The sequence below is a fragment of the Hyperolius riggenbachi genome, chromosome 7, assembly GCF_040937935.1.
Source record: "Hyperolius riggenbachi isolate aHypRig1 chromosome 7, aHypRig1.pri, whole genome shotgun sequence".
NCBI classification, from domain to species: Eukaryota; Metazoa; Chordata; class Amphibia; order Anura; family Hyperoliidae; genus Hyperolius; species Hyperolius riggenbachi.
Genome location: NC_090652.1, coordinates 109,799,312 through 109,812,894, shown reverse-complemented (window position 1 = coordinate 109,812,894; position 13,583 = coordinate 109,799,312). Strand labels below are relative to the sequence as shown.

Sequence of the window (13,583 nt, the reverse complement as noted above, 5' to 3'; positions counted from 1 at the left end):
ATAGGGTGGGCCAGACTGGTGGAAGAGGCGTGTTTTATGAGCACAGCGTGATCGCTTTCTTCCATACCCTGGGTGTCCCAGACCTTGCAGCGTGAGCGATGAACTCTCCCCAGCATATGCGGTGACAGCCGAATCTCCAGCACCCAGTAATTAATCATCAGCATGTCGGGTATGCGCATCATGTATCAGCATCGCATAAAAATCAGCAGGTCCCGTATATGCATCGCATATTAGCATCGTGTATCACCCGGCATCAAAGATACCCGGCATACAAGACGACCCCAGACTTTTCAGAAAATTTTCAAGGGTTAAAAAGTAGTCTTATATGCCAGAATATACTGTAAGTCACTTCAGCAGAAAAGGATAGGGGCAGAGTGAAGCGGGGTCAGAGAGAGATTCTTGCAGGCAATGATTACATTACTAGAGATAAGCTGTCTTCTTCGCTCCCTGCAGTGGAAATAAACATTTGTACACATAGAGAACACGTGGGATTGCTGTCATTTTTTTTTTTTATGTAACAGAGTAGTTTCTGAAATTTTAATTTTAGGAGTATAATCCCACTTTAAGTATTCTTATACTGTACCCTTACATCCAAACCTCCCTCCCTATACTCACATAAAAGAGTTCAAATCTAAGAAGTCCAGTGACGCCAGCATTTGGACAGACAAGCACTGGAGCCAAAACCACTGCTGCCCTGACTACAACCCTCCCCCTTACACATTTCCATGTCATATCCTGAGAACCCCCACGTCTCTCCCACTTTACCATGCTCCACTCTAGTTCTCACCAGGGCAAGTTCATTGTGATGTCCCTGGTCTTCTACTGGTGCATGTTGGGAAAGGTACACCAGATAGGCACTAATGGTCCGTAGGTCAGTCTCCATATGAATAGCCTGTGATGAAGAAAATAAGACTTTACGCAAAGAAAGGATGTACAGGAAGTATGTAAGTCCAGCAGTTAATGGAACCATGAGTTCTGGAGGCCCAGTTATAGCTGCTCTTTCTTCATATCAGTTATGTAATCATAGAAGAATGGACATTTTAAAATGGTTACTGGAAACTCTCCCGCTGTATACTTTTTTTTGTTTTGTTTTACACATTCCAATGTGAAGTGGATAACTAAGGACCCCTCTAAAAATGTCACAGAGACCATAACTTGTAAAGATATATCTAAGGTGGAATAAAATAAATTTTGAGCATAATTCTGAATAACTTGCCCAAGGAGACAAATTTCTTCCTAGGAGAACGCTTAGGAGAAAAAGTGAATTGCATATGGCCCAAAGGCTCGATATTCGATAGTTTTTCCATCTTCTGTTTTTAATGAAATTTCAGTACTCTGCATGTACCACAAAGTAGGTGAAAAATTCTCACTTTCAAGAATTTTCATGCTGCTGGTGGCTTAAAGGATACATTAGTAAAAAAAAAATAAAATAAAAAAAAACATATACACCTGGGGCTTCTTCCAGCCCCTAGATGTCTTTTAGGTCCCAAAGCGCGGTTCGACTCTCAGCCAGGCCTCCGATCGACCCTCCGTATGATCACAACCCGCAGCTGGGATTTTCAGAGCATGCGCAGATCTTGTGATTGCAATTCCGTCGTCGGGAGTGATCTGCACTTGTGCAGGTCAAGTCTGACCTGCGCAAGTGTAGAGCACTCCTGGCGACGTGAGCATGATCATGAGAGGCAATCGCAAACTTACAGAGGGGCGACCAGCGGCCTGGCTAAAAGCGGAACCGTGCTGTGGCACCTAAAAGACTTCTAGGTGCTGGAAGAAGCCCCAACTTTTTTTTTTCCAGATGTATACTTTAAAAGGCAAATTAAATGGGCAGCACGGTGGCGTAGTGGTTAGCTCTCTCGCCTTGCAGCGCTGGGTCCCTAGTTCGAATCCCAGCCAGGGCACTATCTGCAAAGAGTTTGTATGTTCTCTCCGTGTCTGTGACGGTTTCCTCCGGGCACTCCGGTTTCCTCCCACATTCCAAAAAAAAAAAAAAAAAAACATACGGATAAGTTAATTGGCTCCCCCTAAAAAAATTGGCCCTAGACTACAGTACTTACACTACATAATAGACATATGGCAATGGTAGGGATTAGATTGTGAGCTCCTTTGAGGGACAGTTAGTGACAAGATATAGATATATATATATATACATATATATATATATACACATACATTGTACAGCGCTGCGTAATATGTCGGCGCTATATAAATACTAAATAATAATAATAATAGGAGCAAAATATCTTGTAGATGGTCCAGTTGCAGCTACCCTATTTTTCTTTGGATATTTCATGGCCTGAACAGTAGAGATCTTTCAGAGAATCATAGTTTACTTTGCTCACACACCTGTTGTAAAGCCACAGCAGTGGTTCCTTTAACACTGTCAAATAAGGGCAACTTTGGCAAGTCCCTAAGCAGCCACTGGTAACCTGGAATCTGTTCCGATTCTGCTGTGTCTTCATCCATTGGCTGATCCTTCTCCTCTCCTTCCTGTGAGGCACCTGCTGTTAGAACCATGGAAAGGCCCTGTGGAAAATAATGCATCAGTATGCAAGAGGATCTTCTAGCCTATCCAGTAATTATTAATGGTATATTTGGGCCTGTGGTTCTCACATGAACAAACCACAAACATACTCACCTTCATGGCCAGGACACGGGAGGAGACCTGAGGGGAGCTGAGACGTCTCAGGAAATAGTCCAGTACTTCGCAGGTTGTTTGCTCATCAGCCTTTGGACCCAAAAGCAAATCCTGAAGCCGGCTGAGAAGTTGCCTTTGCTTTTGTTGCCTCTGAAAGAGAGATCAGCCTTTTGTTATGCACAGTGATAGCAAGAGATGGCAACATACAGGACAGCATGTACAAAACAGCTGGAAAGTGGACAAGATTAAAAGTGAACCAAGCACCATTTTTAGCACCCAGGTCATTTCAATATCACATTAAAAATGTAAGCCAATTATCATTATAAAATTAAAACAAAACACCTTTACTTTTTTCTCTTTTTACATTTAAATGTGTAGCAGATGCCTTTATTATCCTACTTCCAAGGCCTGCTCGATCGCAGAAATTTAGGGCAGATGAGGACTGATGTAATTATTTTATTGCACACATTAGCAGAAAGCAAACAACAGATTTCATCAGCAGAGGGGATGGAGAGATAGGACATTATGCTTCAAAGAGTTTAGAGAAGCTACAGATGCTTCACACCTTCCCCTGGATAAATAATGGGCAGCTAGAAAAGAGGAGGCATGGCAGCTCCTACAGCTATTAGAAACTAGGACAAACTGCAGAAAAAAGTGGCGCTTGGTTCCCTTTAAACCTGCACTGCACTGAGGCATGAAAACTGAAAGTCATGATCTGTTTGCTATTGAGTAATACTCATTTGTTATTACATACATTTGGAAAACATATCTATAATCTTTTAAGCCCTGGGTTATCCTCGGGACTGTTGGGATAAATCTAAAGCAGGCTTGGAAAGTATCTAATTGTTCATTAAATAAATAGGATTGTTGAAGCTGTTAAAGGTAAAAAAGGTGTTGGACTGGCCAAGCATGTCTTCAGACCTAAATCCTACTGAACATCTGTGGGGCATCCTCAAACAGAAGGTGGCAAACGGCACGGCGGGTAGCGGCGAATCGGCGGCGATTGCGTACTACAAGCAGCTAGCAAAGTGCTAGCAAAGTGTAGGAAAAAAAAAATTATGCAAATCGGCCCAACTGAGTTCGGGCTAACCGGCAAGGAGGTTAAACTGAGAACTTGTGTTAATCAATGGGCTAGTTCACACTTGAATACATTTTTATGTGCGCAGAAAAAAAAAAATGTACATCCTGCAGCATAATTCTGCACAATTTTGTCAGTTTTCTCCATCAATTACATTGATTGATGGTGAACAAATATGCACATGTTTCTGCATACAAATGCATGTAGTGTGCAGAAAATAACGTGAGCAGAAAACTGAAAGACAAGCATGACCTTTGCCTCAGTGTTGTCCCATGAAAAGATAACATTAAATATTTACATAAATGTGAGTGGAGTACTCAGTTTTGTGAGAGAATGTATCAATAAACCTGTAGGCATGCACTTCCTTGGTGACACTTGAACAGTGCACACAGGGTACAGCCTGCAGCAGCCTACCTGGATTTTTTTGGCTTTCTGCTCCTTGCTCTCATTTTCATCATCTTCCCCTGACTCATCAGCAGCATCATGCAATAGAAACTCACACAGACACTGCACAGGTAGCACATCCAGGGAGCCCTCACTAGACTGGACCAGATCCGCCAGCCAGGGCATCGATTGGGAGGATGCCTGAAAATAAAAGCCATACACTAATTACTACTAGAGACAACACAGTCCAGACATCAAAAACACAAAACCTGGTCAGAGCAGGATAATCATGCAGTATATATTGCAGAGGTACAAGTCTTCCATAGGCAGAGCTTATAGCATACGTATCCATTAAGAGCCAAATGGACTGGACTGGATATGGCAATTCAAAATGTAGTTCTAATAACCTGACTGTTGCCACTGCTCTTTTCCTGAAAGAATTCTCCCAACCAAGCCTAATACTTACCTAACCTCTTGTCCTTTCCTTAAAGGGATACTGTAGGGGGGTCGGGGGAAAATGAGCTGAACTTACCCGGGGCTTCTAATGGTCCCCCGCAGACATCCTGTGTTGGCGCAGCCACTCACCGATGCTCCGGCCCCGCCTCCAGTTCACTTCTGGAATTTCTGACTTTAATGTCAGAAAACCACTGCGCCTGCACGCCCGTGTCCTTGCTCCCGCTGATGTCACCAGGAGTGTACTGCGCAGACACAGACCATACTGGGCCTGCGCTGTGCGCTCTTGATGACATCAGCGAGATCGAGGACACGGTAACGCAGGCGCAGTGGTTTTTAGACTTTAAAGTCTGAAATTCCAGAAGTGAACCGGAGGCGGGGCCGGAGCATCGGTGAGTGACTGCGCCAACACAGGATGTCTGCGGGGGACCGTTAGAAGCCCCGGGTAAGTTCAACTCATTTTCCCCTGACCCCCCTACAGTATCCCTTTAATGCCCCCTTCTCCTTTGATTAACACTAACCCTCTCACTCATTGTACCTGCTTCAGTAGAACTAACTCTAACTTTGTTCCAATCCTTAACCATTCATCTGTCAAATTCTAACACTGACCGTTCACCTAGATTAATCACTAAACTTAAGAATTCCTAACTTATTTTCTGAACAAATGTTAATCCTAACAAGTCCAATAAGGAGACTTAACCACTGTTCCTAAAAACCACCTGACCTGGCTCGAAAAGTAAATTCAAATCTGACAATAAGCTTCTCTGACCCCAACTCAAGAAACAAATGATACCCTACTATTGTACTGGAGAGTCTTGCTATTTGAGGCACTGCTTGCACCTGGTCCACCAGAAAACATCTGCGGTTCCGAGAGCATTTACCTCCATAGCTCTGTTGTGTCTCGCAGCAAACAATATGAAGAATGTGCTTAGGTCTTGTGTATTTTACAAGATATTTAGGTGTAACCTCTCAGTAATCACATGGCTCATAAAATAGTGTATAGGGGGATTTCTGTTTTCACCATAAAATCCTTTTCTTAATGAATTTATTGATGTAAACCAGTTTTTCTCAACTCTGGTCTTCGAAACTCCCCTAGATGGCCATGATTATAACGCTTCTTTGAGATAAAACAGCCAAGCAGCCACATTGGACTGAATGTCACCTGTGCAAGGTGAAGGAAGTCCTAAAAACATGACCTCGTGGGCAAGGATGTGACTAGGTTGCATGGGGCCAACTTGCAAACCCAAATTTGTGGGACTCCGTGCAAAGAAAAACCTGCCTGTGACTCCAAGGTCCTCGTTAATTTCATACTTCCATCACTTCTCCTCTTCACCCTGCAGTGCGGCAACGGGCACCAGCGTTCCACAGTAATGCCCCGATGTCACGTGACATGCATGGGGGCCCTATGGAGGAACGCTAGTGCATGCAGCCATGGTGATGTAAGTACAGTGGGTTGCAAAAGTATTCAGCCCCCTTGAAGTTTTCCACATTTTGTCACATTACATGCATCAATTTTATTGGAATTCCACGTGAAAGACCAACAACAAAGTGGTGTACACGTGAGAAGTGGATCGAAAATCATACATCATTCCAAACATTTTTTACAAATAAATAACTGCAAAGTGGGGTGTGCGTAATTATTTGGCCCCCTGAGTCAATACTTTGTAGAACCACCTTTTGCTGCAATTACAGCTGACAGTCTTTTAGGGTATGTCTCTACCAGCTTTGCACAAATAGAGACTGAAATCCTTGCCCATTCTTCTTTGCAAAACAGCTCCAGCTCAGTCAGATTAGATGGACAGCGTTTGTGAACAGCAGTTTTCAGATCTTGCCACAGATTCTCGATTGGATTTAGATCTGGACTTTGACTGGGCCATTCTAACACATAGATATGTTTTGTTTTAAACCATTCCATTGTTGCCCTGGCTTTATCTTTAGGGTCCGCCCCAGTCTCAAGTCTTTTGCAGACTCCAAGAGGTTTTCTTCCACGTTTGCTCTGTATTTGGCTCCATCCATCTTCCCATCAACTCTGACCAGCTTCCCTGTCCCTGCTGAAGAGATGCACCCACCATGATGCTGCCACCACCATATTTGACAGTGGAGATGGTGCATTCTGAGTGATGTGCAGTGTTAGTTGTCTGCCACACATAGCATTTTGCATTTTGGCCAAAAAGTTCCATTTTGGTCTCATCTGGCCAGAGCACCTTCTTCCACATGGTTGCTGTGTCCCCCACATGGCTTGTGGCAAACAGCAAACGGGACTTCTTATGCTTTTTGTTAACAATGCCTTTCTTCTTGCCACTCTTTCATAAAGGTCAACTTTGTACAGTGCATGACTAATAGTTGTCCTATGGACAGAGTCTCCCACCTGAGCTGTAGATCTCTGCAGCTCGTCCAGAGTCACCATGGGCCTCTTGACTGCATTTCTGATCAGCGCTCTCCTTGTTCAGCCTGTGAGTTTAGGTGGATGGCCTTGTCTTGGTAGGTTTATAGTTGTGCCATACTCCTCCCATTTCTGAATGATCGCTTGAACAGTGCTCCGTGGGATGTTCAAGGCTTTGGAAATCTTTTTGTAGCCTAAGCCTGCTTTAAATCTCTCAATAACCTTATCCCTGACCTGTCTTGTGTGTTCTTTGGACTTCACGGTGTTGTTGCTCCCAATATTCTCTTAGACAACCTCTGAGGCCCTCACAGAGCAGCTGTATTTGTACTGACATTAGCTTACACACAGGTGCACTCTATTTAGTCATTAGCACTCATCAGGCAATATCTATAGGCAACTGACTGCACTTAGATCAAAGGGGGCCGAATAATTATGCACACCATACTTTGCAGTTATTTATTTGTAAAAAATGTTTGGAATCATGTATGATTTTCGTTTCACTTCTCATGTGCACACCACTTTGTGTTGGTCTTTCATATGAAATTCCAATAAAATTGATGCATGTTTGAGGCAGTAATGTGACAAATTGTGGAAAACTTCAAGGGGGCCGAATACTTTTGCAACCCACTGTATGTGCACGCTGTGCTGCTCTCTGCATAAATACGAAGGAAGAGCAACGGACACCCCCCTCCCTATGGTCACAGGGGCTATTGTTACATAGATGCTCTTGGGGACAGCTGACCAAACAAAAAATTGCTTGTAAACATCTTCAGTTGTTGGTGAATTCTCAAAGCCTGTACAGTGGAATCCTAAATTCCGACCGGACCCATGAAGAATGCACGTACCTGTCTCTGAATGATATTAAGCAGGAAGTCGGGATTTCGGCTGCGGCAAAGGAGATGTCCTAATCGTAACAATTGGTTCAATGATTTAATCTGCTCTATGGCCTGAGGCGGAGGACGTCGAGGAGGACCCCTAAAAGAAGGAACATAGGTTATTCAGCACAAGTGGCATGCTTGCCCAACCCCCCCCCCCCCCCATTAAGGCGATGGGCGCTGCCCCAGACCGCCTATCATGACCCTCATTGCTCCCCGCTTGCATCTTAATAGGATGCGGTAGCTTTAAGGGCGGGACATAGGCCGCCATCATTGGGGCCAGATTGGAAAGGGACACAGGATAACACAAGAGGTACAAGAAAGGCACACAGAGACATAATTAGTGGAGAAAAAGGTCAATAAGATGCCCCTTCACCATAGATGCACCAGGTTTAGTAAATGTTTTTCTGATTTCTGTTCTCTAAACCTAGGCGTGTCTTATAGTATGAAAAACATAGTAATCAACACCCTAAACTCTTAGGCCCCTTTCACACGGGACAGAATTTGCATGAGAATTGCATTTTAGTGAATTTGTGTTTGCTGCACATCTAATGCAAGCCAAAGGCATTGCATTTGTTGTGGGTTTTAATGCAAAATTTCTACAGAAAAATCGGCCTACAGTAATAAGTAGGTCAGTTATAGCAACACTTTCTAAAAACCAAGCATGTACTCAAAATGCTCCTGGAAAACTCACATGAAATAGAGGACAGGGACAGGAAGTTATAGCTTAAAGGAATACTTAAGTCAAAATCAAAAAATGACTTACTCACCTGGGGCATCCCTCAGCCCCCTGAAGCTGTATGGTGTCCTCGCAGCCCCGCTCCGATCCTCCTGTCCCCGCCGGCGGCTACTTCCGGGTTCGGCGACAGCCGCCGACAGGCTGGGAACGCGAGTGATTCTCCGCGTTCCCAGCCGCTATATCACCCTCTATGCTGCTATAGAGTATAACATATACGCTATAGCAGCATAGAGGGTGATAGAGCGGCTGGGATCGCGGAGAATCACTCGCGTTCCCAGCCTGTCGGCGGCTGTCGCCGTACCCGGAAGTAGCCGCCGGCGGGGACAGGAGGATCGGATCGAGGCTGCGAGGACACCATACAGCTTCAGGGGGCTGAGGGATGCCCCAGGTGAGTAAAAGTCATTTTTTTTTATTTTGACTTAAGTGTTCCTTTAAGTGCAGTGAATTTTTGTGCTCACAATGCATTGGAACAAGTCAAAAAAAATCACACATGCAGATTCACCTTTGCTAAAAAAAAGAATGTTTGCAAAAATTGATATGACAAGTGTGAAGGCACCGTTAGCACTGTAAGCTTGCAAGGGCAGGGTTCTTTCACCTACTGTTTTTTTTTGTACCTGCTGTATGTTTTGTTAGGCATACTTACTGTTACATGTACCGTATGTTGTTTACTAGATGTGTATAATCTCCCTAAGTTTGTATGTTATTTCCTAAAACCCCCCAGAAGATAATAGAGCTGTAAACAATAATAATAATGTAGATCAAGGTTGGGATCACATAAAAAAATGTTTCTACTGCTGATATGCATCGTGGATCTTACCCGTGTTAGACAGTAATACTGGGAAAAGTTGTTATTGTTTATTATGTAAAAACTAGTAACATACTGTGGATCCAGGCTGGTTAGCTGGGACAATAGCAGGCTGTTACTCTCTGTTATGGTTTGCTTAGTGGAGGCTGCAGCCAGGTGACTCTCAAACGCTAGAATTTCCTGCTTCTCCCGCTGAGAAATTTGCAGCTCTCTGTTGATAATTTCAGTCCTCGTCTCCTCATCTGTCACTGTGCATGGCGGGAAGGAGTAGTTGCTGAGGGTATAGAAAGAGAACCTGTCACTTGCCGTTTTAGCTCTGGTTTACTGAGGCTGTAGAGCAAACCTGGATGGGATTACAAACAGCAGCCATACAACTGTAGTCACAAGCAACACCTGCTTTTATAGTGCATCAAAGTAGCCCTGGATTTATATGAAGAAAAAAAAAAAAGTCCTCCCTGTCACTGCATGTATGCTACTGCAACTGCACAACTCACCGTTTTGCCTTTATTTCAATGATCTCATATAACCCAAGTACAAGATGCAAACTAGAGAAATTTTCCCAAATCCGAATCTAAAAAGATTTTCGAATCTCGAATCTAACGAACCCTGTACATAAGAATTGTGTGATGCGTGTTAGAATAGTAGTTACACTTAAAAATATATTAACCTTTTGCCGACCTCTCCACACCACTTGGCGTGAACACGGCGGCAGCCCCAGGACCACTCCACGCTGATTGTCGCAAATGGCTGGGAATAGGGTTTGCAGGAGATTGTGCGCGCCGATCTGCATGGATGAAGGAGCGTTGCTCCGCCTTCAGTCTACCAGCGGCGATCGCAGCTCGGAAACTGTTAGATGGCGAAACCGCCGTCTAATAACCCTGTACAGCACTGCGATGTAAGGCAGTGCTGTACTGGGGACAGCCTTTAACATGGCTGTGTCCTCTTTAGGCCAGGAAGTGTTCGGCTGTCATAGGCTGGAGCCTATGACAGCCGATCACGCTGATTGGCTGGCGGGGGAGGGAGGAATAATAAAAATAAATAAAAAATGAGCACATTCAATAAAATTTAAATACAATAAATATTTATTAAAAAAAACAAAAAATAAATAAACAGCTAGGTAGCGATCAGACCCCACCAACAGAGAGCTCTGTTGGTGGGAAGAAAAAAAAGGGGGGGGGGGGGACACTTGTGTGCTGAGTTATGTGGCCCTGCAGCGAGCCCTTAAAGCTACAGTGGCCCAATTAGGTGAAAATGGCCTTGTCACTAGAGGGGTCCTTAGGTCGTTATTCTAAGTCTAACTACTAGTCTTACATGGATCATACAATTCTTGTGTACAGGATTCGTTAAGGTTAGAGATTAGAGAATCTTTCTGTATTCGGATTCAAGGAAATTTGGGATTTGGCATTTGGGAAATTTGGCATCTCTAATGCAAACATTTGCCACCTAATGGTAGATCATTTTTAAAGCAAACCTGTGTGGTTGTAAGAAGAGACAAGTTGCTTGGCACTATATCAAGCAGTCTGTTTTGTTGTATGTAGAGCAGGGGTCTCAAACTCGCGGCCCGCGGGCCATTTGCGGCCCTCGATACAATATTTTGTGGCCCTTGCCAGCAAAAGCTTCCTTATAGTTTTCTTCAGTGCTCCCAAGTAATCCGCCGCTAAACGAGGGCTGCAGAGCCCCCAAATTGCCCGGGGGGCAATCCGCCGGCATTTCCTGGAAGGGGCAGAGCTTTCAGCTACAGCTCTGCCCCTCCTGACGTCATTCGCCGCACGGATTGCCACCTCTCCCCACCTCTCTCTGTGAAGGAAGAGTGAGAGGGGCGGGCAGAGGCGGCGATGCGCCGCGATTGTGAAATTCCTTATGCGGCCCAGCCTCATCCTGACTTTGCCTCCTGCGGCCCCCCAAGTAAATTGAGTTTGAGACCCCTGATGTAGAGAGAAAGGGTAAGGACAAATGGGAAGTATCCCATCATAAGCTTTAGCAAGAGCTACACTGGCAAATAGGTAAGGATATTCCAGCTAAGTGGACTGCTAAAATGGAGAGAGACAACATTGTGGTACGTTTGTACACAAGGTAGATTGCCACCCCAAAATGATCATAAAAAATATAGTTTATAGTATTCAAATCTATTGCATGCATATGGTTTGTAGCTGTGCCAAGCAAAGCATATCAGATGAAAGATCAGTTGTTTGACTGGGTTGTTCATGACCAGAAGGGATGTCAGGCAATCTAGGAGATGTGATACGGTGGATACCCCCCTGAAAACCCTGAGAGTTTTCAGGGTGGTATAATTCTGAACTGTATAAGCAGACAGAGGCGTCAAAAGGATAAAATATTCTAAAATGTTTAAAATGAGAGGAGGCAGAAGTGGACTTACCTCCCCCAAGCAGACACACACACAAGTGTTGCGTATATACAAAACAACAAAAATGTATTTATATACTCCAGAAAGTGCAAGTGCAATGCGTTTTGCAGGCATCTCCCGCTTCATCAGGCAATAAAAACGGAGCATAAAACTCAAATAAGTCTGGTGCAAAGCTCAGCGCCTCTGTGATAAGACAGTCTGATCTGGCTAAAAAACACAGAGCATGGCGTGGTTAAGCAACTATATATGAAATAAAGACTTTTTATTGTGTGCTGTGTAAGAGTTTAGCTCCTCTTTAAAGAACCATAGACACAGGGCCTGGCCAGGGACAAACTTACTTTGTCATGACCATTTCCATGAGCATCTTTAGTGTTGGATATTCCTCCCAGGCTGCTAAACCTGGAGAAAAAACAAAAAAAAACCCAGATGTTTAAAACTCCAGATTACTTAATAGACATTATGTGGTCCTAAGACTCAGGATGAAGATAAAAACTCACCAATGTTCTCTGGGTTAAAGGCAGCTACAACAAGCAAGAGAGGCCAGGCCTTCCAGTACAGGGTGGAAATGGCCAGATTAGGAGGCTGATACCTGCAATTCACAAGAAGAATAACTGCACAATAAATCATTGGAATTCTCTTTCATCATTAAAAAAAAAATGTTGATATTCTGCTATCTCTGTTATTCAAGTAACTGACAGGTTAGAAGCTGTGTGCAAAATAATAATAATAATAATAATAATAATAGCTATTAGAAGTATTGTCAGGTGGAAGAAATATCTAAAAAATTGGACTTCATAGAGACAAAGTAGAGGAATCGGACTAATTGTGTCTCAGATGCAAACAGTAACATTTTTAATAAAACAAAATAAAAAAAAAATCAAAGAACTCAAGTACACTTTAAACCTCCCCTCCCCCCCATGGTAATCTCGAGTGCGGTTCGGGGTTGCTCCTAAAGTGCTGATCAGGGGAAGTGTTGGGCAAGGAATGTGCAGAGAGCACGGCAGAGTAGAATACAACTCAGCTCCCCAGGATCCAGCCACATGCAGCAAATCTTCATGTCCTCCTAGGCGCCCTGTCTCAATGGTGAGAGCCTCCTTTGCCACATGACGATAGATGGCGACCTCACTATAAGGAACGGCATACCTAAGAGGAGGTGATGAAGACAGGCTGCGTGTGGCCAGATCCTGGGGAGGTGAGTTGTATATTTCTCTGCTGCGCTCTTTGCATAGAAGCACCCTGTCTGGCTACCTATACTTAGAGAGGGGAGGAAGCACTGTCCGGCTACACATACTGGGGAAAGGGGGGATGATCTCTCTGCCTACTTATACTAAGGGAGGCTGGTTACCTACAGATTCAGTTTTGCGTTCATCAGTAACAGAACAGCAATATACCCTCATTACATACATATTAAAGCTAAAATTAATATAATATACATATATATATATACATATACAACAACAACAACAACAACAAATAACATTTGTAAAGCGCTTTTCTCCCGTGGGACTCAAAGCGCATAAGCATGGCTCCGACCATCGTGGTACAGAGGAAGAATTTTATAAATCTGGAAATGCCAGGCTAAACAGGTGGCTTTTCAGTCTGGATTTGAATAGCTCCAGGGATGGTGCTGTCTTTACTGGGTGTGGTAGGGAGTTCCAAAGAGTAGGGGCAGCATGACAGAAGGCTCTGTCTCCAGATTTTTTGAGGTGCACTCTGGGAGTGACCAAATTTATAGAACTTGCTGATCTGAGGTTGTGAGAGGTGTGGTGCAGCTTCAGCAAGTCCTTCATGTATCCAGGGCCCAGATTGTGCAGGGATTTGAATGTCAGCAGTCCAATCTTGAAGAGTATTCTCCATTCTACTGGT

The 13,583-nt window shown here is 44.0% G+C and overlaps 1 protein-coding gene across 2 annotated transcripts in view; it reads right to left on the bottom strand.

Moving 5' to 3' along the window:
* Window positions 1-13,583, bottom strand: part of INTS1 (integrator complex subunit 1) — a 168,059-nt gene that overhangs the window by 68,595 nt on the left and 85,881 nt on the right. For both annotated transcript variants that reach the window (XM_068244500.1, XM_068244501.1), the window contains 8 exons: window positions 12,215-12,306; window positions 12,056-12,116; window positions 9,429-9,626; window positions 7,779-7,908; window positions 4,128-4,298; window positions 2,636-2,785; window positions 2,344-2,523; window positions 788-892 (listed from right to left, as the gene is read on the bottom strand). In XM_068244500.1, coding sequence (XP_068100601.1) covers window positions 788-892; window positions 2,344-2,523; window positions 2,636-2,785; window positions 4,128-4,298; window positions 7,779-7,908; window positions 9,429-9,626; window positions 12,056-12,116; window positions 12,215-12,306 — 1,087 coding nt within the window. The remainder of the gene's footprint in view (window positions 1-787; window positions 893-2,343; window positions 2,524-2,635; window positions 2,786-4,127; window positions 4,299-7,778; window positions 7,909-9,428; window positions 9,627-12,055; window positions 12,117-12,214; window positions 12,307-13,583) is intronic.